General features: G+C 41.1%; 2 protein-coding genes across 8 annotated transcripts in view; both read left to right on the plus strand.

The window, feature by feature from the left end:
• The first annotated feature begins 381 nt into the window (after positions 1–381).
• On the plus strand, positions 382–6,472 carry dcaf13 (ddb1 and cul4 associated factor 13). The gene is made up of 11 exons (XM_079561234.1): positions 382–540; positions 756–955; positions 1,040–1,147; positions 1,222–1,311; positions 1,424–1,579; positions 1,658–1,735; positions 1,815–1,897; positions 1,986–2,150; positions 2,310–2,445; positions 5,466–5,629; positions 6,080–6,472. The coding sequence occupies exons 1-11, from the start codon at positions 471–473 to the stop codon at positions 6,165–6,167; spliced, it is 1,338 nt and encodes a 445-aa protein (XP_079417360.1). The 5' UTR covers positions 382–470; the 3' UTR covers positions 6,168–6,472.
• Positions 6,473–7,210: 738 nt separating this feature from the next.
• Positions 7,211–25,263, plus strand: part of rims2a (regulating synaptic membrane exocytosis 2a) — a 101,793-nt gene continuing 83,740 nt past the window's right edge. For 5 of the 7 annotated variants that reach the window (XM_079561748.1, XM_079561746.1, XM_079561749.1 and 2 more), the window contains exons 1-2: positions 7,212–7,478; positions 7,827–8,021. In XM_079561748.1, coding sequence (XP_079417874.1) covers positions 7,843–8,021 — 179 coding nt within the window. In that variant the 5' untranslated portion in view covers positions 7,212–7,478; positions 7,827–7,842. Of the gene's footprint in view, positions 7,479–7,826; positions 8,022–25,263 lie in introns of all 7 variants that reach the window. The other 2 variants (XM_079561738.1, XM_079561747.1) reach the window with 1 other exon arrangement.

Here is a 25,263-nt window from a genome sequence, read left to right on the forward strand (position 1 = left end):
GGTCCTGGTTCCACGCAGGTTTTCCATGGTCAGAACATGCTGAGGGACCCACGTTTTTGACATGAGCTACAGCGATTCCCGAAATGTCAAGCTCCAGCCTCTGACCTTTTCTGGTTATCATCTTTCTACTCTAGTATTATATCCGGCAGACCTTCAACATAAAAGCACACGTGCACTGTGGATTGTAGCTCGTGCTGCAGTAAAAGTCCTGCAGTAAAAAAATAAATGAAATACAAAGTATGTATATTATATTCACTGATAGTGATACTTTAAAATGCAACATTTCAACAACAAAAAATTACGGTAGCTACTTTTTTTACATTTTGTAGCGTAGGCAATGTGCATCCCACAATGCACCACGGTTTAGCTCTGCCTCTTCCGCTTCCAAACACATGGCTGCTTGTTTTCGTCATGATTTTCTTAGCTGGTGTTTAATTTAAATTTTAAACGTGTGTGCCTATTTTTCCAAAATGAAAGTTAAAGTTCTGTCACGAAATCCGGACGATTATGTTCGGGAGACCAAATATGATATACAAAGAGGTAATTAGTGAGAGTTAACCCTTCTCTACAGTAAACCATCTCATACACAGCTGACTAAAATGATAATGACGCCTAAAGCTTACTGTTGCACAGCAATGTTCAGAGCCGTAAAGGCTTAAGCGCCTGTCATACATACATATTACAGTGATCGAAAGGGGTTTTCAACACCATGGTTAAGAAGACTTTGTTTTTTGTGTTCTTAACTCTGTTTGTAGTTCCGAGGAATTACGACCCAAGTCTTCACCCATTCGAGGTCAATAGAGAGTACGCAAGGGCTCTAAATGCCACCAAGTTAGAAAGAGTTTTTGCAAAACCATTTTTGGCATCTCTCGATGGACACCGAGATGGAGTAAACTGCATGGCAAAACACTCAACCAGTCTGTCTAGCTTACTCTCTGGCTCCTGTGATGGAGAGGTAAATCTTGTGCATAATGCAGTTGTATTTGGATGTTCCCGTTGTGTCTCTGTATTTTAATACATCATGGTAATTTGTTTATAGTTAAAGATCTGGAACTTGACAAAACGTGAATGTGTCCGAACGCTACAAGCTCATGAAGGGTTTGTGAGAGGAATAGTTGTTCGGTTTTGTGGCACATCCTTTTTTACGGTAAGTTACAAAAACAGCATATTATGTGACATATAAAACAACTTCCCTATAACAAAATCTTGTCGTTGGTGCAGGTTGGTGATGACAAAACAATCAAACAGTGGAAAATGCAGTGTCCAGGATATGGTGAAGAAGAGGAACCACTTAACACTATTCTTGGAAAGGTATGCTGTGCTATTTATTCTGCTATAATTACTGATCTGATATTTCTATGTGGTTGGTGGATAAATCTAATATAACTGACATAATTAATTTAGCCTTACCCTGTTTCTGCAGACTGTCTTCACAGGGCTGGACCACCACAGACGAGACGGTGTGTTTGCAACGTGTGGCCAGCAGGTGGACATCTGGGATGAACAGAGGAGCAGCCCTGTCCGCTCTTTTACCTGGGGTGTCGACAGCTTCAGCTCAGTTCGTTTTAACCCCGTGGAGGTAATGCCACAACAAATGCTACTTTGTTTTCTCTTTTCCTGTAATATAAGTTGTGAAACGTTTTAATAACTTTTCCAGACTGAGCTTCTGGCAAGTTGTGCTTCTGACAGAAGTATAGTGCTTTATGACATGAGGGAAGCCACTCCACTCAAAAAGGTATTAAAACTATTCTTGAACTATTCTTTCCCTACGCTGTTTTTTTTTTTTTTTTTTTTAATGTGCACTTCCTCCAAAGGTTGTAATGACAATGAGGAGCAACACGCTCTGCTGGAACCCCATGGAAGCCTACTACTTTACCTGTGCAAATGAAGACTATAAGTGTGTGAATATAGCCATATCATTTGTTACTATATGCTTTGGAGGATAATGAGATATAATTTACATGTATTCTGGTGCTTCTTTTAAGCCTCTACACATATGACATGAGGAACTTGGAGCAGCCCGTCGTAGTACACATGGACCATGTTTCTGCAGTGTTGGATGTTGACTTTTCACCAACAGGGAAGGAGTTTGTATCTGCCAGTTTTGACAAAACCATTCGCATCTTCCCCAAGGATGGAGGCCACAGCAGGTCAGAATTACTATTGCAACAACGCATCATCAGTAGGGTGAAACTAACCTGTCTCACGACGGTCTAAACCCAGCTCTGTGCTGTGTACGAATTAGTCAACTGTAAAACCTGCGGATGGATAAGAATGTATGATAATTTTTTGTCCTTTGTCTTCTATAGAGAAGTCTATCATACCAAACGCATGCAGCATGTCATCTGCATCAAATGGTCTGCTGACAATAAATACATATTGAGCGGCTCAGATGAGATGAATATACGACTATGGAAAGCCAACGCCTCAGAGAAACTTGGAGTGGTGAGTTATTGTGCAGACAGCTACTTTATTTCAGTGTCAACGTTTCATCTTCCTCTGGCATTAAAGGTGCATTATGCAAGTTTTAATAAGGTAAAAAAAAGTTGCGTATTTGACCTTGTAGTGCTCCCGTGGCTTTATGAGTGGTCAGCATACAGTGCCTTTACTTTCCGTCACAGTCGTCTCTAGGATGCTCCAGGATTAATTGTTTTGAAGGTTTTCACTGCTCACATACCCTCTCACCAGGAAAACTACTAATCAATTGATCCAGGGGCGTCCGAGAGACCACTGTGATCAAGAGTGACAGCACCATGCTGACCACTCTTGAACACAGTGGTCACTCACTCTATCATCTTTTTCTTTTCAATTTTTTAACACAATTTTGCATAAAGCACCTTTTTAAGAGCTACATCTCCAACACTGTAATGGCCTTTGTGCATACATAGGCACTGTCGAATATGGGTAACTGTGCCAGGAAGAGGCCAGTACTCTTGCCAAATGTAGTGATGGATGCTGACTTAGGGAGGAATCACTCTCAATAAGTACACTGTATCAAGTGGCACAGTGGCACAAATGCCAGGTTGAACTAGAATGATAAAAGAATGGCTGATATCGGATGTGTGCAACAATGTACCAATCTCCTGAAATTTTTTGGGAAACCCCACTTTTATATTTACTATATACAGTATTGTTTTTTTTTTTCATGGTGTGTAGCTAGAAGTAATGGCATTGGCATTATATTCTGCTCCGTTGTACATCCTGTATTTTACATCCCATAAAATGCTGGGAAGTGATCCAGTGCTGCAAATACCAGTTATGACCGAATAATAAACATCCCGAGCCTCTTGTGTGCCATCTCAACTGCCATTTTTCATTCTTAATCAGATTCCCTCCTGCTTACTCTCCCAATGCAGCTTCATAGTGGAAAACTAGACTGCTTTTGGCACTTGTTTTACTGTCACTCCACAAGAGGAGATTTATTCACAAGCTTTGCACTTAAAGAGATCAGACAAGGCCTGCTCCTATCAGCAGTTTGAATCAGCCAATCACTTAAAGCAGGCTACTCTGACCATAATGAAGCATTAACAATCAAGTTGAACTGAAAAAGGGTCTTTAATTATAGAGAATTGCTGAGATGCTGATTCAAAGCTTTGTCAGACACCACACTTGTGTGACTGCATCTAAATTGGGATTGTCATGTGTATTATCAGACCTAATAGCTCTGCTGCCTTGGCCCATGTTGAATCAGCACCATTTGTTTGATACACAGCAAGTTCAGTTTGTGTTTCTGCCTCTCAGACTTAAAGCCGCCATTAGCTATTCCATTTGCCGGCCTGAAATTGTTGCATTTCCACATTGATCGCCAGATGTGCCACCTTCAAAACAGCGTGTTAACTTTGTCCTGCAGAAGCAAAGATGAGCTCCACGCCTCCTCCGTCCCCCAGCACACCCCCAACACACCCCGCACCTGCCCTCGCACCATTACAACACAAACATGTGTAGAGCTCGCAAAAAAAGTGCAAATGTTTGAAGCAGCAGAAGCAGCAACAGTTAGTGCGCTAACACTCAGCTTAGCATTTTGAAATTTACAAAACATGGTGAACTGATTAACATCTGACTGACCTGTTCGGATGCAGCTAAAGTCCTCATGAAATGTCCATGTCTGTTTGTTTAGTGATCCAATGTCTACAGGGACTTAAGCACATTAATGAGATTTCTTTTCCCCTTTGAACACATCATAAGGGCAGCATGTGGAGGGTGACTGAGGGGCATGTGTGAGATGGGAGTGGGGTGCAATGCAGGTTTTACTACTGGCACCTACTGACAAGAAAAAAATGAATAGCTGAGGGCAGCTTTAGGTTTCATAATACCAATATGGCACTGTTCTCCCAGACACAATAAATACAACCTACAACTTCCATAGCAAAATAATGAAAAACTTTAATGGTTTTTGTCAATATTGGCACATTTTACTTATATCTAATGAGAATCTGAGCTCAAACTTTACTGTTGAAAATGTATGATACAGTATTCTAAAAGATCACTCATACAATCTCTTTATTTTGCACATTCTGCTTTTTATTATTATTTTACATTAAACCGTGTTGGCAGACTATCTACAAGTGTATATCGCAGAAATACAGTCTACTGCAATAGGATCAGCATCTAACATCTTCCCCCAGTAAATTGAATCTACGACAAATCATTGCTTTTAATTAGAATAAAAGCCTTCAAGCAGAGCGGCTTGAGCCAAGGAGCTGAGGGCGGGGGTTATGAGTGAATGGACAGGACGGGATGATGCGCTGGTGTCTTCACTTTTAACAGACATTGATTAAACTTTTGATGGAGGAGATCATTGTGTTGCAATGGCCTGTGTTAAAGCAGCAGAATGTTGAAATCTATCAGGAAATATTATCTGAGCCATATCATGACTGTTTGAGCAGGGGCTTTTGAAAGGTTCTTGACTATTTCAAAGAAAGCATGAATCTTGTTAAAGTAAAGCACATCAAATGTTATCATACATTAAAATCTCATTTTATGGACTGCTTTTTCAACTATAACTCTTCAAGTGTGGTTGCAATAATAGTCATTTATAGAAAGGAAGGGAAGAATGAAATGTTTGTTAATACTTTGCCAGTGATGATTCATGTCACTTCACAGTGTAAGTGTGACCTGTATGTTGCACTTTTTGCTGCTATAGGCAGGTGACTCATCTCTATAGTAAGTTTGGAGTGAATAATCAGGTCAATGAAGCTTTAACTCGGTGTCTCCCAAAGTCAGGATTGGGGGTCTAGGGAGATTGCAATGTACTGAACTGGGGATCCCAAGATGTCAGTCTACCCCAGAACTGCTATGGCTACAAACATAGCTTAGGTTTGTGTAGTATGAGTATGGTGTGCACAAAATTGTAAAGCGTCTTTGAACACCTGTTAAAGTGCTATATAAGACTAATGCCCCACCCCTTTATCTGTCTTCCTTGAAGCTGGAACTTTCTGTAATGGCTTATTTTTTTGGTCATATAGCTGGCACACCGAGAAAGAGAGGCTACAAACTACAACCAGAAGCTGAAGGAGAAGTATCAGCATCACCCCCAGATCAAACGCATTGCCCGGCATCGACACCTGCCCAAGAACATATACCACCAGGCCAAGGAGCTGCGGGTGATGAGGGAGGCCCGCCGCAGAAAGTAAGTATCATAATTGTTTTCAACCCCCCTCCCACAAGCACCTTATTAGATGTAATTGTAACTGGAATAACCAGGAATAGATTTATTTATTTTTAAATGGCATGTACGCCTTTCATTCTCATTTGCAGCTTGTATGTTGGATTGATTGTCCCAGTTTGCCATGCCGACGAGTGATTCATAGCTCAGTCTGGGGTTGTTTTTGTAATTTCGGACAGTATTGTGATAGCTGAGAGGTGTGTTTGGCCTGTGAATGATTTACTATCTGTGCTTTATGCATTATTTTCTGGAAACATTAGTGTGGGTAGTGACGTAGGTGTTAGGTCAACAGTCTAGCCATCCCCCCATCCCCCCCCCCCACCTCCTCCTTGTTTGCTTGTCTCTTCCCCCCTCTGTCCCCTGTCCTCTTCAGAAGAAAACAAATGCTTTAATCTTTTTTTTCTCTTTTTCTAGGGAGAAAAATGTTCGCAAGCACAGCAAACCAGGATCTGTTCCGGTGGTCACCGAAAGAGAGAAGCATGTGGTGACTGTTGTAAAATAGACATCATTGTTGGGACCTTTTTGGGGACCGTTGGATAGACAAAAGGTGTCCTCAAAAAGAGCTCTCAGCTGTCTAAACTAATAAAATAAAGTCCATCAAAAGAATAAAGGGTATGCACTATGCACGTGATGTTCAATGAGTGGCACTATTGAGTCATGAAAGTTATTATTTGAGTTGCCACTAGGTTTGAAATGATTAGGGTTCTGTTGAGAATGAAAATTACCATGTGCATACCCTCTGGCTGTTGTAAATCATACTCTATTTTAGAGCTTTGTTTTCTCATGTCATTTTCCCCATCCTTTTGGTATACTCTGAATCACAATAAAAATGTGTATTTTTCTCTTTTGGTTTGCAGTGTGTAAAAATAAAATAAACATTCCACTACATGTGTTTGATTACTGAAAAATATGTGGATGAGTAACATGATCCACATAGTCCGTTTGTTTAACTTGCAGATGATTTACATTGGTGCTAATATACTAAGACACAGCCGTAATGAGCTGGGCTCTATCCTCTTAATGTTGACTTTCAAATCCTATCAGTGCTGCCCTCTTAGAGATCTCAACCCAGACCTGGCAGGACCAAAGTGACACTGACAATGGCATCAAAGGAGGTCTATCAGAACACCGTTAAAATCAAACTTTTATTTACATTTTTACTTGTTTATATTATCTAAAATAAAAATATCAGGTTATAACTTGGGAAGATCTAACTTCTTAGTCATCCTGAATCTTTCAGTCCAAAAACTGTGACTTTCATCATGCTGAGTGAATATAGGGACAGGAAATCCAGCATCATTTGGAGTTACAGTCAATAGTCACTTTCTGTATTTATCTTGCCACTTCATATTGGCCCTTTCACAGTGCTCATGATGTGCTAATGAAATATGCATGATGCTTTTCCTGTAAAAGTGTAGCTCACTCCAGCTGTACGCGCTGCCCTCCAGTCCGTGTTTTTGCTGCTGCTATGCGCCTGCTGTCAATGAACAGCCCTCTCCCCTTCACCAGCTCCCGTTTATTCTTCTACGTGTATCCAGAGCTCCGCCCCTTCTTCCTATCTGGATTTTTTCCCCCTCTCCTCTCTCCCCCCTCTCTCCCCTCTCTCATTGCATCCATTTTTGTGCATTTAAGAAATCACCAAGAATTACGAACCTGGAGGAAAGCGAGCTAAGCAGAGTGGAAGAGGAGGGCTTAGGACTCCAAAACAAAACAAGGGCGGACGGGGCTTCTTATTCCCACCATGCGCGGAAACCCTTTCTAAAGGATGGCAGCGATGGGTTAAACAGGATTTAACATGACTGCAAATTAAAAGGCAAGACTTATGTTTAATCCTATGGTCGCTGAACGGATGCTTGGGTTGGAGATACCTGAAGGTTGTCACCTGCAGCCTGTGCACCCTGCTATCAGTCTATTTGTTGAGGTGCATAGTTTGATGTGTAAATGTAGTGTGTGAACCTGCAACAGCTTAAATAATGCGAAATTCTCTGCAGTGAACCCATATGACAACGCTTTAAACACATTTGACGCTTATTTATGCAGCATGAGACTAGCTTGTGTGGCTTTTGTGAGACATATGTCAGGTCCCCGGTCTAAAATGCATGAAATCAATTGCCGCCACCAACACTACTGTTGCTTTGATGGCATTTTTCTCGTTTTGTAGCAAGCGGGTGTAAAAGATGTCTGCTCCACACGGGCCCCGGGGCGGCCCTGGCCCTGGCCCCGCTGCTGCTTCGGCGGCCAGCGCCATGCCGGAGATGCCGGACCTCAGCCACCTCACGGAGGAGGAGAGGAAGATCATCCTCGGCGTCATGGATCGACAGAAGAAGGAGGAAGCGAAGGAACAGTCGATGTTAAAGTAAGGATCGGGGGCTTTTGGGTGACTGTCAGAGCGGTGTGAATGTCTTTAATTGTGTCCATGTTGAGAGAACTGGTTCCTCTTGACATAACCCACATTACTCGAGGCTAGCCGCTGTGACAAGGTTAGAGCGAGGCTTCTATGGCTTTATTGTGGAGTGACATCCTTTGAGGAAAACACTACTCGTATACACTACTTGAATCCCGTTTTACGATGCGACATTTACTTGTGGCAAAACACTCAACCCTCTTTCCCCCACTTGGTATAGGGCAGTATAATGGGTTGGGTTAGCAGCAACGGGCGCCATTTTCACGTAAAAAGCACGCCAAATTGCTTAACCTTTCCCCATAGAGCGTCACCGAGATTACACAATATGACACTGGCCAGATCATTTAAGGTGTCCTTTGTAGTGCTGGCGCATGCCGTGTGTGGGTACGCGCGTTTACGTGATTTCTACGCTAGCTGAGGGCAGATAGGTGGAAGGAGCTGTGTCGCCGCTCCTCTGTGTACAGATGTCGCTCTGAGCAGTTCAGCACCACGGCGCTGTCCACTGTGGGCTGGAGTCTTTTTTTTTTTAAGGTGGACCCGAGTGTTCCTGCTACTAGCGGGCTGTCAGCTGTGTGTGAGCGTAACTGTGCTTGATAACCGACTATTGCGTGCTTATGTTGTCCTGTCATGGTTTATTGCGAGCTAATACATGGATAAAACCCTCTGAAAGAATCCAGGGTAAAGACAAGAGATCATGGATTAAAGGGCGGTGGCCTTAAATATACTCTTGTAACTCTCCTTCAATGAAAAACGATGGCCACATTTGCATACTCACAGACCATGACAAAGTGCAGCTGTTGTGCGCTCTCTCAAGTTATCTGTAGCCTGTGTAGCATCTCACGTTATTGTGCTTGGGTAGGCACTGTAGAATGTTATATTTCTAACTGTTCTGGCCTCTGGATGAAATGTCTGTGATGTGGCAAGTATGAGAAGTTTTCGACGTGCACCAGTATGGTTTTCTTTGCAATGCTTTCACCAAAGTGCAATTCCTTTGGGACAAAAGTTGTGCATTAATTCCTATGCAACATTGGTGCATAATAAACATGACTCATGGACTCCAAGACATGGCTACCTCAGCTGCGGCGGTGCACGCTGTGTGAATCATCCAGGCCTTTTCCGCTGTTTCCCTACCCATTTGAGAGCTGTACCCCCCCTCCTCCCCAATCGGCCAGTCATTTTCCCTCCCTTTTCTCCAAGGTAAAGGGATTGTCAGTTTTATTCACTCTTTAGTTTTACCATGATTTCAAAGCCCTGTCACAATGAATAAAAGGCTGTTCTTTTGCATAGGATAACCTGAATGATTGTTTGATATTAAACAAGATGAAAGCAATGTCACCGGGTCAAGATGTTCCTTTGATTAAATACTAGCCCGTTTTTTTTTTATGAGACATGAGTTGTCTTCAAGTATATCTGCTGTTGTGTTTGTCACGGTTACCTGGGGATTTATCTCGACGTTGGACTGATAAAAGACAATGTGTTGGGCCTGGGAGCCAGCTGCCACAGTCATTGTTGGCTAAGAGCTTGTAGTTACTGAAAATTACCTGCGATTTCTTGACTATAGTTTTGAGAAATGTTATCGGTCGGCATCTTATTATTTCACAGAAACAGTACATATTTGTCTTTAAGTGACTCACCATGAGTCATCGCAACCCGTAATCCCAGTTTCTATACGTGTGATTCATAACATCCTAAAGCTTTGTTGAGATGCTCAGGGCTGGCACAGGTACAGCTGCAGCAGATTAACTTGTCAGGTTCATGTCATCTCCAGTTGTCTCAGAAACAAACTCCCACACTGCACTCCCAAATCCTGTAGTAGATATGAGCCCTGCACAATGAAAAACACTCAATTACAAAGATAAATATCCCAGTAACAACACTATTCTTTGAGATTTCCACATTTCCACATTGATAGGAAAGACATTTAAAAAGAAAGAAAATGCTACTGGAAATATCAACAAACGCAAAGGGCCGCAGAATCGTGAAGTGGAGTCTGGCTATAATAAGCCGTCTACCGGCCCGACCAGCACAGATGGAGTTCAGGGTTGAGAGGTGGAGATCCTTGGGCTCAAGCTCGAGGCCTATATGCAGAGCGCCATCCAAGACTGGGGACCTGGCCTGTGTAAAACACAGGACCCCGAGTTTAATCAGTGTGCGCACAGAAAGTTTATCCATTTACATCGATCAACCTTCAATAAATTAAATTACGCTTTATAATACTGCTGGGATGAACAATACTAAATACAATCAAAATGTCATATGTTCAATATACCACAGTATTATACAAATATAAATACATAAGTTACCAAAGAAGTGAACTACTGTTGCCACTACGACAGGTGTAACTGCGAACCAGCGACAGTATTCATTAATTGTCTTTACAATAGCATAAAACGCTCAGAGGGACTTATCTCACTTATAATAATGTTATAAATCATCATATAAGCTCCAGACACCGACTCTCTGTCAGGCTGCAGCTTTAGTCAATTGCAACAAAGATTGGGGTCAGACGTTGACAATTTAAGATTAAAGGCCAAATCTGCCATGTTTGTTGCAAGTAAGTAGTATTGTCCAGGGAGTTACATTAAATGCCAAAAGGAATTTGAAAAATTAACAAACGAGCTGCAGAACAGCTCAGATAACTGCTGGGTCGCTACAGCTAAATAGATAACACACTATAGCATCAGCATACTCCAAAGTGAGATCCATAGAGTCTTATCTTATCTTATGTTATGAACACTAACTTGATTATTATATGCATCAGTTTTATACAGCATGTTTCTGAACATTTCTATACTTGGTGGAATCAAGGCTGCTAATCTGCGCCATTAGCTCCTCCGACCTCCACCAACCACTTACACACCCCACATAGGCAAGGTGGGTGAAGTGTTGCCCAAGGACACAATGACAGTCTACACCAGTGGGTGCCAGGATTTGAACCGCCAACCCTTCAATAATAAGACAACCTGGTGTACCATCTGAGCCACTGTCACTCATTGGTTTATTACACTGACGGGGAACTTGATGCAGTATGACGATGCTGCGAATCCCCATCTCTATTCCTTTGATCCAGATAATGTGTTGGCTAATATTCAGATCACAGCGATTGCAGCAATAGCAGCATTTGTATCGTATAGCCCTATACATTTTTTAGGCTATATTCAGTATGTTAGGAGCCTGCCTGCCTTTTCAGGGAAAGTGGCCACTTGAACATGCATAATAATCTAACAGAGGGAATCCTTGAGGAATGGAGGGATGAAGAAAAAGAAGGACAAACAGAGAAGCCTCCAGCTGCAGGGCTTGCCAACTCCCTGTCATCTGACTGAGGTGCCACAGAGAAAGAAATCTAGTGCTGCTGACTTGCAAGTAATTAGCTACTGTGTGTTGCCCTGCACATTCTAACGGGACTGTGGGTGCCTTTGTGTGGTGGCTGACTTGTAGCAAATATACAACACCATGAGATCCACACACCAACGACTGCTAAATCCTGACCGTCATTCAAACTTACAGGAATGTATTCTCGGGCTGCACGATTACAGCAGTTAAATCAAAATATTTGAATGGTTGCATTTACCATATCACAATTGCTTCTATTATTTAGGGAGTACCATATATTTTGCTAACAGGAAGAATATCCTGTCTTCAAATGGTGTGATGATTATGATTAAGATATGCCCATGGGGAAATTTCTGTTCTGCATTTGACCCATCCTCACTGCCAACCTGTAGTAGGCAGCCAGTGTAGGCCGATTTCCAGATTTGAAGCCAGGCAGGAGTGGACAATGGTCAGAAATGGAACTAATGGTTAGCAGGAAATGGCTGGACGATTGTTGTACATATTGTACATATTTTTAGAGGTAGAGGAAACCTACGCATAGAGACATGTAAACTCCACAGGTCCCGGGTTCGAGCCCGGGACCTGTGGCTGTGAAGCTGTCTTTTGAGGTTTACATGAACACTTTGTGTGGTTTGTGCTTTTTGATGTGTATATTTGTTTGTTTCTATGGTTTTTGTTTGTACCTGCCCTGGTTGTCCAAGACAAATTTCCCCATAAGGAGACAATAAATATTCTATTCTTTTAATGTAGAAATCTAATATCTATTTTCACAGGTGCATAAAATAACCATGATTCTGTTGATAGAAAATATGAAGACACTAAAGACAAAACTTTTTTAGAAATTTAGTGAACTTGTTTGTTTCATGTGGTATGGAAATAAAACACTTAAAATCCTACCAATGAAGATCTATTTTGAATGAAATGAACTCAAATGAGTTTCTAGTCCCAGAGATTAGACCTTATAGAATGCCTGGCTTTCGTGGACCCCTGCCCCACAGCCTGAACTCTCATTGGCCTTAGCTGCCTGTGAAGGAGTGACCCATGGAGAGGCCCTGTGCTGTGCTGCTTGCAGAGAACCCAGTGAGCAGGGGCAGTGTCATGTTCTGTCATGCTTCATTTTAGACGCTGTGACACACTCAAACCTCAAATCCAGCCCTTTATAGTTTGTATGAGTCTAATTTAGGGAAACGTTCTGAGTAATACTTGAGTTACCAGCTTTTATGGTGCCAATGATCCTAAATGGCATTGTCAAAAATAAATGATTTGTCCTATCTTGTAGCTTTCTAACTGCATATTATTTGTGCACCAAGCCTTTATTACACGCTAAACAAAATTTACACTGACAAATTTACCTCAAATATTGAATTGTAGCTTTTATTGCTGATCGCTCCATTCGTAAGTACTGGTAATTTATTTATTTTTTATTGATTCAGGGTATCCGCGATTCCGCGGGGTCTTAAAAAGTATTAAAAGTTGATATAAGACAAATTGCTTGATTTGTTGTAGCCTCTTGAAGATGCCATGAGTCCTTAAAGTTTGAACTTTGAACTTTGGGGTTCCTGCAGATACCCTGTGATTACAAACAATGAAAGCAGAAGCCACTAAATTAAAATGTTTGTCGTGTCCAAACTCATTTCAAACTTTCCAAACACATTTGATGACTCCCAATTATTCCCAGGGATGAGTTTATAGGCACATTTCACATTTTGCAGGGTCACTTTTCAGGGTCACTCTCACCGAAATACTAGAAAACTCACCTGCAAGTTTATAAAACTGCTACAAGGGATACAAGTAAATCTTAATCATCCAGCGTTTTCAGTTCAGGTTGCACTTTCCACTTCTTAGTGCATCCCTACCTTACCTGTCATTTTACATTGGAGTTTTTGGCATTGCTGAAATACATTTTTGCCATAATGAACATAATATAAGCCTGCACAATAAATCGCCAAAGGAATGAAATCACAGCATTAAGTGATGCAATATTACTTAAGTCTTTCATCTGACTGAGATTTACACAATTTTGCTAACACAGCCTAGAACAAAATATGCTTGGTAACTTGGTAACAAAAGATCAGTTTTAGTCACAATTACCTATATTATTTCAGTTTTTAATTTGCTGAAAATAAGAACAAATTACTTACAATTTCTGTTTGAATTAAATCGAATGTACTGTGTTGAAATAAGTAAATTAGTAAGTAAAATATTGCAACATTATCATACTATTCAAGACAGTGACGATTTCACATTTTCCCCATATCATGCAGCCCTATTACCTGTATTAGTGCTTGGAATCGCAGAATACTTTTCTGATACGTTTTCTTCATTCATTTCACATTGAGGAAAACCTTAGACACATTAAACATTAAGCTGCAACAAATAATGATTAAAATGTTGTAATATCCTTTATTTTTCAAATCCAATTGGTGAACCACTAAGTTCAATACTCAGCGTTGTCGTTAAAAATGAAAACGAATGCTCTTATTAATTCCCACTTAGCACATGGTTACAGTGCAATGGGTTGGTGGTGAGTCTGTGTGTGCTCAACATGAAGTGCATTGACCTAGAATTAGCGGTGATTGATTATATCCCATTTCCTTTCACTACGTACCCCCCATCCCTATCAAACATACACTCGCGCACAGCCCTCCCCACCTCACCCCCCTCCCTGGTCATTTATCTGATGTGCTGGAGCTCAATGTACCAGCTGGGGTCAGAGAAACAGAGCAGCCCTTCCTCCCTGGAGGCTATAGGATCTCGACTGCTCTGAGAGAAAGAGAGAGTTGGACGAATTCAGTTGCATATTGGCTCTTTAAACACTACACTCAAGCATTTATACTATGTGGCATGCTGTAAGAAAAGTGTTTTTTCACTCACTCACTCACTCACTCACTCACTCACTCACTCACTCACTCACTCACTCACTCACTCACTCACTCACTCACTCACTCACTCACTCACTCACTCACTCACTCACTCACTCACTCACTCACTCACTCACTCACTCACTCACTCACTCACTCACTCACTCACTCACTCACTCACTCACTCACTTTTTGTTGATCTATCTATCTATCTATCTATCTATCTATCTATCTATCTATCTATCTATCTATCTATCTATCTATCTATCTATCTATCTATCTATCTATCTATCTATCTATCTATCTATCTATCTATCTATCTATCTATCTATCTATCTATCTATCTATCTATCAAATTAACATAGCCTTTCCTCAAAGGTTATATGAAACAGTGGCTACTTTCAGAAGCCGATCGAGTCCTTTTCCCTGAAGCGACTTTCACAGCAGAGTTTTGTACGGCGTTGCTGGGAATCCGGATCCAGACAGTGACCCGGATCCACCTTGTAATGTGAGATTTTGAGTTGAATGAGAGTGCAAAATAAAATCTGCTTTTGGATTGCGCTATGGATACAGAGCACCTCATGCCAGCTATAGGTTTTTACAGGGATAAAACTGGTCCAGCCGCTCGAGCAACTCCACAGCACGCAAACAATAGAAACGCCCATTATTATGACACAATAGCACGACTGTTATGAAATGCTGTGTGATGCTTTCCTCTGGACAACATACAGTATCCACGTTCACTCACTGCTTTTATTCCCATGCTCGCTCATCCTCGCCTTCCCATGCAAAGAGCAGATTCTGTCATGAGAGTTCAGGAGATCCCCTCCCCCACCACTTTCCCCAAGGGGAGAGAGAGGGAGAGAGAGAGAGAGAGAGGGAGATTGCTGTCTTTCTGACTCTGTATTGCAGAACTCACGCCAAATGAATACATCATCATGCTAATTAAAGTAACAATATGTTTTGGTCATGGGAGGTTGGCCTGTTGTCACGTAGTTTTCCTCAGCTGAGCAGAGAAATTAGTGAGAACACAAAAGGCTGTTGTTAAAATGATACATTATGTAACATGCATATTACATCCGTGTTCTAGCTCTGTAGTGCAAGTAAAATCTCTCTCATCGTACAGACAATGTATAACTTATGAGACCATGATCTTTTTGTTGGCTAAAGGAACATGGACAGCCGCTGGAGAGAGCAGGCATCAGTGAAGGAGGGACAGTTATGTGTGTGATGCTATCAGCTCTCAGATATGACAACCTCAGTCCCCATTGACAGAGCAATCAGCCTGCCATCTCCTATAGGCAGCTGTTCTACTGCATGGCACCGCATTGGGCCCCATTGTCTCTGCAGCTTTGTTCTAAATAACATCTGCATTTGTCAGCATCCGTTTGATTCTCTCATTTGAACAAAGTTTGAAGGGATTTTCCTGGCCCTGCCGCACTGTTTCCAATGTCCTTGGTGGAGCAGGACAGTAGAAAAATGTTTAAGAAAGTTGTGGGAAAATATATTTAAAAATGTATGCATCTTTTTGTTAACTTAGTCTTCATTCAGTTGTTTATTTGGTTGGGACATTAATGAATGCACAAGACAATACTGAGTTGTAGCACAAGGCTAACTTTCACCAGTTGTGTCTTACTCATGCTTTGAAGCCTGGCCAGCTATCGTAGTGCCCAACCCTTAATTATTGGGTGAATGCTCTTTAGACGAGAACAAACTAGAACAGAATATGCTTTCATGTCAAGAGGTTTGATTTGAAATGTGCTTCAGGCATCAAGTACAAAAAGTAATTCCAGTATTTATCTATTTCACTCCCCCATCACATCCCATCCATCCATCCATCCATTTTCTCCTGCTTTATCTTGGGCCGGGTCGCGGGGGCAGATCAGATGCTCAGACTTCCCTATCCACACACACTTCTTCCAGCTGATCTGGGTGGACCCGGTTCCTCCAGGGTGTCCTCTTACCAATGGGACATGCCCGGAACACCTCCTGAGGGAAGCGACTAGGAGGTATCCGAACCAGATGCCGACATGTAGGACCAGTGGCTCTACTCCGAGCTCCTACCGGGTAACTTAGCTCCTCACCCTGTCTCTAAGCCATCCTGCGGAGGAAACTCATTCCGGCGATCTTGTCCTTCTCGGCCATTACCCAAATCTCGTGACCATAGGTGAGGAAAGGAAAGTAGATCGATCGGTAAATTGAGAGTTTTGCCCCAACTCAGCTCCCTCTTCACCACAACAGTCTGATACAGAGACCGCAGCACTGCTTCCGCCACAGCGATCCGCCGCAGCAATCTCACGTGAACAAGACTGCGAGATACTTGAACTCCTCCACTTGAGGCAAGGACTATACCCCAAACAAAGTGGTGCAGCGGTTAGCGCTCATGCTTCACAGCAAGAAGATCTCAGATTCAATCCCCTGAACGGATGGGGCCCTTCCTTGTGAAGTTTGTTCTCAGTGTGCCTTTGTAGAAAAACATATAGTCCAGGATGTATGACGTCTGTGTGTGTGAATGACTGGGGATGGTCGAAGGGTCCGTTGGTTTGCTTCTGTCAGTCTACCCCAGGAGAAACTGTAGCTGCATACTCTAGCTTACCATTACCATGTGTGGAGTGAAAGAAAAAATCCCTTGGTGAAGCTCTTTAGGTGACTTGTCATGCGAAAAGCGTTATGCACATAAGCTTTCATTCACGCATGTCATAATTGATTATGATGCATGCAATTCTTTAGTGACAATGGCATGTGGAAATGAAGTAAGTTTTGTTGTTGTTTGTGAAGTTGTTATAAACAAAGGAAGGTCCAATTCAAGCAATTTCTTTTGCAGTGTTTTTAGTTAAGTTGCTCTCGGTACAATCAGTGCGTGTGATCACTCCTGTCCTAGTGTGGAGAGTTGGAAAAATTATTACTCAATATGAAATCTTTGCTGTTTTCTTTTTAATTTTTATCTTTCGTCTTTGGAATACTTAATTTTGTTTGTTTAATCATTACAAGGAATGAACAATTGGAAAAAGAAAACTATGGCAAGGACTAATAGCTGACAGATATCGCTTGTCGTCACACTTTTTTTTAAAAGAAAGAACATTTTTGTACAAGTAGAAGCAGACTACACTACTACTAAGTAACTATTTGGTGACTTCAAGCCATTTTGTGCCTGTCCCATAAGTGGAGGAAGGAGACTTCCAGAAACCTAAAACTTGCACTGAAAACTAAGTTATTATCACAGCCCCAGAAGCCTGCACTGTTTACTGTTGATATTTTTACCGTCTGTAGTTTACACAGTGCTCTCTCTAATCTCCCCTTCTCTCTGTGTTTATTTGTGTATTTCTGCTCATTCAAGTCTCAGCTGGACGAAGCAGGTGCAGGCTGGTGACTCAAACGCGTGCATGCTGCCTAGGAGCCGGCCTTTCTAATGCAGAACGCCTTTGTGCGGCTTTAAAACCTCTAAACAAATGCTCTGTAATGTTAGTAGCCATCAATGAAACACACATTATCTCTGTACAGCACAGAGAGACAGTGGAATTATGTAATGTGTTCAGCAGAGCCGGCAAACTTTACATTTGCTTATATAAGGCTTGTTCAGTTAACACATTTTCTTTTCTTTTTTTTATCCTAATAAAAAGGTCTCATTTATATAAAGTTTATAAAGTGGTAATTATAAACATTCATGGGATCACAATAGGGTCAGTTGAAGATGACATGGGCCAACCTGAAATCATGTTGATTTTTTATTTATTCAGACGTCTCTTTTTGTGTGCAGTGAAACCCTTGCTGTCCATCTGTGATGAAGGGGTCAGACCTTTAGTGGCGTTACAGCACGTTATGACCAGTACATGTACTAAACAGTGGTGGGCTAGATTACAGAGGAGACCAACTGACACAAATAGTGGAGGATAAAGAGCAGCCGCTGTCCTGACGTCACTAATGCAGCCCTGCATGGCCCTTATATAAGTCCACACTGGCACTGGCATGTATAACCTAGTCTAAGACACACTGTATAGAAAATACAGACCCATGCTCACTCAGCCTAGGGCTGAAGGTGGCTTTATGTGAGCTTTGAAAGCAAAGTTGCACACATTGAGTTACTGTGCATATTTACGATTTGTGTATCCTACCATGTGAATCTGGACTGCACGTTAGTAAAAAAAAAATCTGTATGGTTTTATACTTTCATAAGGCGATAGTGGCTATACACTGAATATTGCAAGACAAATCCGCAGTAGCTCTCAACAGGACCAAAACAAACAAGTTATCTTGTTTTTCTTCACATCATCTCAGCTGTATTTGCCAAAAGGAGGATTTTTTGATAATGTGTGGAAGTGGCTATACAGATAAATGTAGGTGTTGATTTGATAATCCTTTTACAATAGCCTTTTTAAATGCTAGGAAGTTTATTCAGAATGACTTTTGTCAAAGTACCCAATATATTTATCAAAAATAAAACTACATGCAAGGAATTATCAATGACATAGATTCTATCAATTCTTATCCCTAGTGGATTAGTTTAACTTGGAAACAGGCACTAAGAACTCATTTTAAGATTTCAATCATTGTGTACTTCATTCAAATGTGGCCAGTGATCACAGAGATTTTACCTGGTTAAGTGCAAACTGTAATTAAATCACATTTGACGATAAAAAGAAGAGTGTGTAATTAATACTCATTGCCTTCAAATTGTCCTACTTTCGCATTTCGAGGGAGGGGCGGAGAGATTGTTCTCCCAGAGCACCAAACAGGCCTTGACTGGCACACATAGTGATTAATTTGATCCCCCAACTCTCTATTTTCATTGGTCAAGGATCCAGGAGCTACTTTGGAGAATCCAGCAAAGCTTTGAGATGATAAAATTGTCTTTAATGGGAGTGTTCCAGTAACTGTTTTGAGCCATTGCTCCCCATTACACCAGTTGAAAAGTGTTCCTGTAACTTCTGATTTACAAATGAAGTACTGGCCACTGACAACAGAAAAAAGACGTGTTTGCACTGTCATACGATTGTGGCCCTCAGACACAGAGAGCTGATGTCAGATGGAGGATCACCCTGTAATCCCTTAATATCACCGTCCGGCTGACTTAATGCTCATCGCCATGGAGATGGATGTGTTTTAACACATGGCCTGTGAGAGGGCCGCGGGGGAGGGTGTGCATTTTGGTTTGTCTCCCATAAGAAGAGAATACTACATTGTAAAACTAGTGTTTTAGTCACTGCATTGACTTTGCTTAAATGTATTTATGTTTATTTAGTCAGGACAGTGCATGTTAATAAACATGGGACTCATGCATGTAATTTCCATCCGGTGTCCCCCACTCACACTCTCAAACACACTCTCATTCTCCCTGGCCTATTGTACACGTTTTTAGTGGTAGGGAACACCGGAGTACCCACAGACACAGGGAGAACATGGAAACACAGAGAAAAACCCGTCCGGCCGGGAATCGAACCCGGGACCTTCTAGCTGAGAAGCACGAGCACTAAGCACTGCTATTGATTTGTGTTTCCAATGTCTTCAAAGATGTGTATTATCTGTTTTAATGCATTGATTTCATGTTTAGGGCCGGGCTTAACACAGCATTGTGCCAGTGGAAAAAATTATTATAACTAAATACCGTTTGAATCATTTGTCGTGGCAGTACATTGGCACTTGACCATGGTTTTTAATGCAGTGGGTGATGATTGGACGAGTGGTGGTGTCTGTTGAAGTCCATGAAGAGACGAAGCTGATGCAGGGATTCCTCTGATTTGGAATTTTACCGCAGACAAAGTCACAGATTTGTCTGCCGTCAGACAGCTGTTGAGTGCCAGCAAGTTCAAGTTCATTTTCTCTACTACTGTAGCTCTCCCCATCTGCCTTTTTACTGAATGTGGCAATCCTGATCTTGCCAGGCCTTTTTACAAATGTGTGAATGTCTAATGCAGGCAGAATAATATCTTTCAACAGGTAGGCCCTACCTTTGTTTCACATTGTTTCTATGTTAACTATTGCAAATACATCATTGTTGCCATGTCAAAACTCTTCAGAAACTATACAGTAGCTACACTACCTGGGCTTTGTTAGGCAATATGAACGCATTCATAAGTAAAAAATAGTTCTATGATAGTCGAAAACAATGTTCACAAACTGCTCTAACTGTGTTTTAAACACTTCTAGATGCATCCGTGGTTTGTCTATTATTTACCAAAAACAAAACACAAACATGGACGTAAACAACAACAGCAATGCTCCTACACAAAAGACTTTAATTTAGATTCATCTGACAGAGCCATAGACTGTTCTCAGAGTTCACGCCATAATACTCTTAGCCATACAGTATTGACTCCTCAATCAAACCAACCTTCATTTAATTTGCTGTGTCAGTAGTTACTATGTTAGTAATGAATATTAAAAAGATTATAAACAGGAAATGGTCAAGTATGCCAATGTCATGTCATAATATTTCCACTGACTTCCATTAAGCTTACAGTGCTACTTTGCCTGTGACATGCTATGATGATGAATTGAGCAGTGCAGCCCAGGCCCACAATAGGCTGGGTATCTATTACCTCTCTATTGTTAGCCATAGAGAGGCTATTATTATGGCCCTGAAAAAGACAGGAACACAGACAGCCATAGTTTCAATACTGCCCACCTCTCAGTCTGAGTCAGGGGCAAAGCAGTTTTTAAACAAGCTTAAAAAAAGCTATTCTGATTTCAATTTTGTCCTTAAACACTTTCAAGCGCTGGTCTGTAAGTTAATAATTTCAAAATAAAATCTGTATTGGGACAGTCCTGAAAGGATTTGGCTGATGTCCAGGAGTGGGACAGTCACAAAAGCATGAAGGCAGTGAGAAATCTAGGCTTTTGCTGTGTATGAGACTGGAAATAATGCGACGATAGTGAGTAGGCTTGCTCCCTGAGATGTGGTTTTGCTTCAACATTTATACTTTGAGGGTTAGCGAAGGACACAGAGCGCAGGCTAGCGTGTGTTTTGGAGCAGCAACCCCATAGTCTTTTGCCGTGATGTTTAGGTTTCTCGAGTGTTCCCAAGGGAGCGGTTTGTTGTATGGGAGGAGCTGTGACGTTGGCATGAGACAATGTCAGCCACCTCGGAAATGCTGATCACAGCTAAAAGAAAATGTGTCAGGTTGAATAAAGTGGACTGACAGAAGAGGCAACCAAGCATTCACACACACAGGCGAGACGCGTTTGGACAGGCACCATTACCAAAGCGTTTACCGAAACAAGCACGTGTGATATGCCTTAAAGCTGCACTCTACCAATTTGTACTGAAGCACGCACCCCCTACTCCTACTGCCCAAAATATGCATGTTTTAGGCAGTAACTCTAACTGCCCCAATGACAGAAGAGCGATTTCAATGTTCACAACTAGCAAATCATTAAGACTGCTTTAATTAGGTAATATAATATCCCCATAAAACCACAAAAGTCAGATTAATCTTAAAACCTGCTTTGACCTGCTTTGAATCAAAAGCCAACTGAAATGCACGGGATTGTTGTATTAGTTTAGCACCGCATATACGTTTTCTGGAATTAACAAAAGGGCTTTAAGTGCTTGTCATTCCCTGTTACGAGCTGGCCACAGTGCAAAGTGTCTGAAGAAAGCTCCGAAGTACAGGGATTTGCTCCAGAATCCACAACAATTATGATGAATGAGCAATAACAGAAAGTGAATGGATAACTCATACAGCACTTGCAAACAGTTGTGAAAAAAAAAGACAGAGTTGTTCGAGCCTGTTGATTTGATCATGGTTCCTGTACACATCATTTCTTCATGTTGCTTCTGATAGGTCAAACTTCTCTGTGAATGGTTAAATGTACTTGTCACTCAGTCAGCAGTATGGAGACATGTGTGTTTGGGCAGAGAGCAGCGTTACAGGCTGATATTTGGCATTGGAAACTGAAAGAAATATATGAATGGTCGCTTTGTTACTTGCTTTGTAGCGATCTTGCAGGAAATAGTAATAGTGTAATAGTGTTTGGTTCTGTTATTATGTGAATAGTTCAAACAGTAGTTGTGAGTTTGGTTTGCGTCAAAAAGCTGTTCTGAAAGGAAACAAGTTTTTTGTTGTTGTTTTGTTTACATTGATTGTACTATGAGAAATGAAAAGTTTATAGTTTTGAGTTGGGGGTAGGCGCTCATAAGCTTTTGCTTCAGCCTACTCCTTTTGAGCAAAATGTATGCTCAAATAAATAAATAAATAGATAAATAAACAGTGAGTCATTGCAGGTGAATAGGGAAAAAATTATATCAATTTGAGTATCTTGCTGCAGAGTATTGACATTTATTTTTTTTGTCATTTAATGTTTTCACATGGGAATATGGCCTTTAATGTGTGAAAAAAAAATGGTGGGAACAAAATCAAAATTATAGTGAGACTTTATGGGTTAATTTTTCTGACAAATTAGTTTTTCAGAGAGGATTCAGGATTACTTTTGTCTGTATAACTGAACATTTCTGATGTAGTTTTGCCTCTCGGGGTTAAAAACTACAATTAAGATCACATTTAATCCAAAGTTGGTTGGTGCATTTTGAGAGAACAGCCTTTGAAGTTGTTATATAATATATTGATTGATTGATTGATTGATTGATTGATTGATTGATTGATTGATTGATTGATTGATTGATTGATTGATCGATCGATCACAGGGTTAGTCAAATAATTCTATCACCCGCTCATAGTTTCTATCTAAACATAGATTACTGTAGCATATTGGAAGTGTATCTAAGCGCATTTGTGAATATGTGGGAGCTGTGGGGTGATTAGCTTCCTCTTTGCCACTGGGAAATCTCTCTGGAGGGGAGATATGGGGCAGCTCAATTGAACTGTGGCAGGTAATCTAAGGAAACAGATGGAATTTAGTTATATTTGGCAGCAGATTAGCCACTTCCCCGTTGCTCTGGAAATGTGCTGCTGCCAACCCCGTGTTCGACAATCTGAATATTAGTCCATGGTCAGGAGGGCTGGCTTGTGCGTCGCTGTTAGATACTCTATTCTGATGAGTGCGCCCCACCGGTTCAATCATATCTTCTGCTTTCTAAAGCCCAGCTGTAGTTCTCTGGCCAAAAACCCTCACACCAAGGTGCTCGCACCAGTGCCATGCCGATCAAACAGAGGCGGAGGTTTGGAGTCCTCGAATCCTGCATAAGGTGGAGAGAAGCATGAAGTAAACTGCATTTAGTTGGTGTTTAAGATAATTGGCAGGTGTTTCGGGTATCTGTTATGTGTAGTGAACAACTTGTTTTATTGTACCGTTCTGAGGGGAGAGCAGGGGTCATTTTGTTGAGAAAGAAGCTTCTTCTCTTCTGTTCGTATGAAATCATAGACTCTTTAGAATGCTATGATGTCATGTAAACTGCCTATGAGGCCTCATTATGCCATTTTTACAATCAATGTAAACTATGTAGTTTATTGTATGATCTTGGGATGTGGTGGGTCTTAGGGGAGCTTACTGTCAATGTTGTGTAGTCTTTGGTCTCTTTCATTTAGGTTCTGTCTTTCTTTTGGCATGTGCTATTGTGTATTGTCATGTTTTGTGCATGTGTGGCTCTTGTTGTTATTAGGACCCCTTTGAAAATGAGATGGTTCAACTATCCAAAATAAATAATAAATAATAAACATCCAGCTATATTGATTCACTAGAGTCTTCCAAATCCCCAGCCTACAAACATAATGGCTTTTTTGACCTGAGATTTCTATTGTTATTCTTCTCTCCCAAAATTAACTATAAAAGGAACCATACATTAAGCTCCTTTCAACAGTTTCCCCCCTTGTGGCATATGCTGGTAATTCTGACAATGTCATTAAAAATAATAATCTTGCTGTGTAAATAGCGGTGGACATGCTCCAGATTCTAAGTGTACATAGTTCACACCAGTAGGCGCCAGCGGGGCGGCCAATTGATTTAATAGGTTTGCTTGAAGCTATAGCCAGTGTTTGTGGACGAGCTGTCTTGTGTCTAATCTATGGCAATGTTGACCAATTAATTACTGTTAGTTTAGATAATTTACTGCATGTTTTCGGTGACAGGCAGGAAATGAAATTTTGTGGCAATCGTAATATCTTACAAAAGAGTCACCTATTACAGATTTAAAGATAAATGCTTTTTATTTTGATGTTTTGCATTCATATCTATTAGTTGTGTTTCTACAAATTCTTTATTAGTAACATCACACACACACACACACACACACACACACACACACACACACACACACACACACACACACACACACACACACACACACACACACACACACACACACACACACACACACACACACACACACATTATAATATTATTGTAGAAAAGAGTTCCAGTTATCAAAAATATAGATACAATTAACTGTAATAAAATAAGTAAGTTGTAAATGTGTGGATAATCTAAAATGATTTGTGCCCAAAAGTTTCTGCATTACCTCTTATGCAGCGGATCTGTCCACTAGAGAGCAGTGTAACATGTACTTTAACTCAATGCTTCTCAAGGCACAGCCAGCCATGTCAGTAAGTCTAAATACAGAACAAACAAAAAAAACAATAGAGCCAGAAATAGCAGCAGTACCACGTGTCTTATTAAAAGTGAAGTAGGTGCAGTGAACGGTTCACTGAGATCACCTGCTCAGGCCTAGCTGTGTGTGGAGAGGTGTGTAAGCTTCATTTACCTGGGTAACGTTTGGAATACTTTGTACTTCTAATGGTCACTTCTGTACTTCTAATGGTCATCTCTTATTCTACTACAATAACACATTTTATCTACATTTTCATGTAATTTTCTATGTAATACACACACACCCTACCTATTAATGTATTACATTTAGGCAATTCCACTGTATGTTGCGCTTGTATTGTTGTGATTCTCCTTCTCATGTCCTGTGATGTGGAGCCAAAGAGACATTTTCAGTGAGGTTGTGGAGTTTGTGCTGGAGTAGGTGAGAGAGGCAGGGTCCTGTGTGCCCCACAGGCCTGTGCTGCAGCCAGGATACGGCCTGCGTCACTTGTGACATTTTA

Source organism: Gobius niger, assembly GCF_951799975.1.
Source record: "Gobius niger genome assembly, chromosome: 8".
In the NCBI taxonomy this organism is placed as follows: domain Eukaryota; kingdom Metazoa; phylum Chordata; class Actinopteri; order Gobiiformes; family Gobiidae; genus Gobius; species Gobius niger.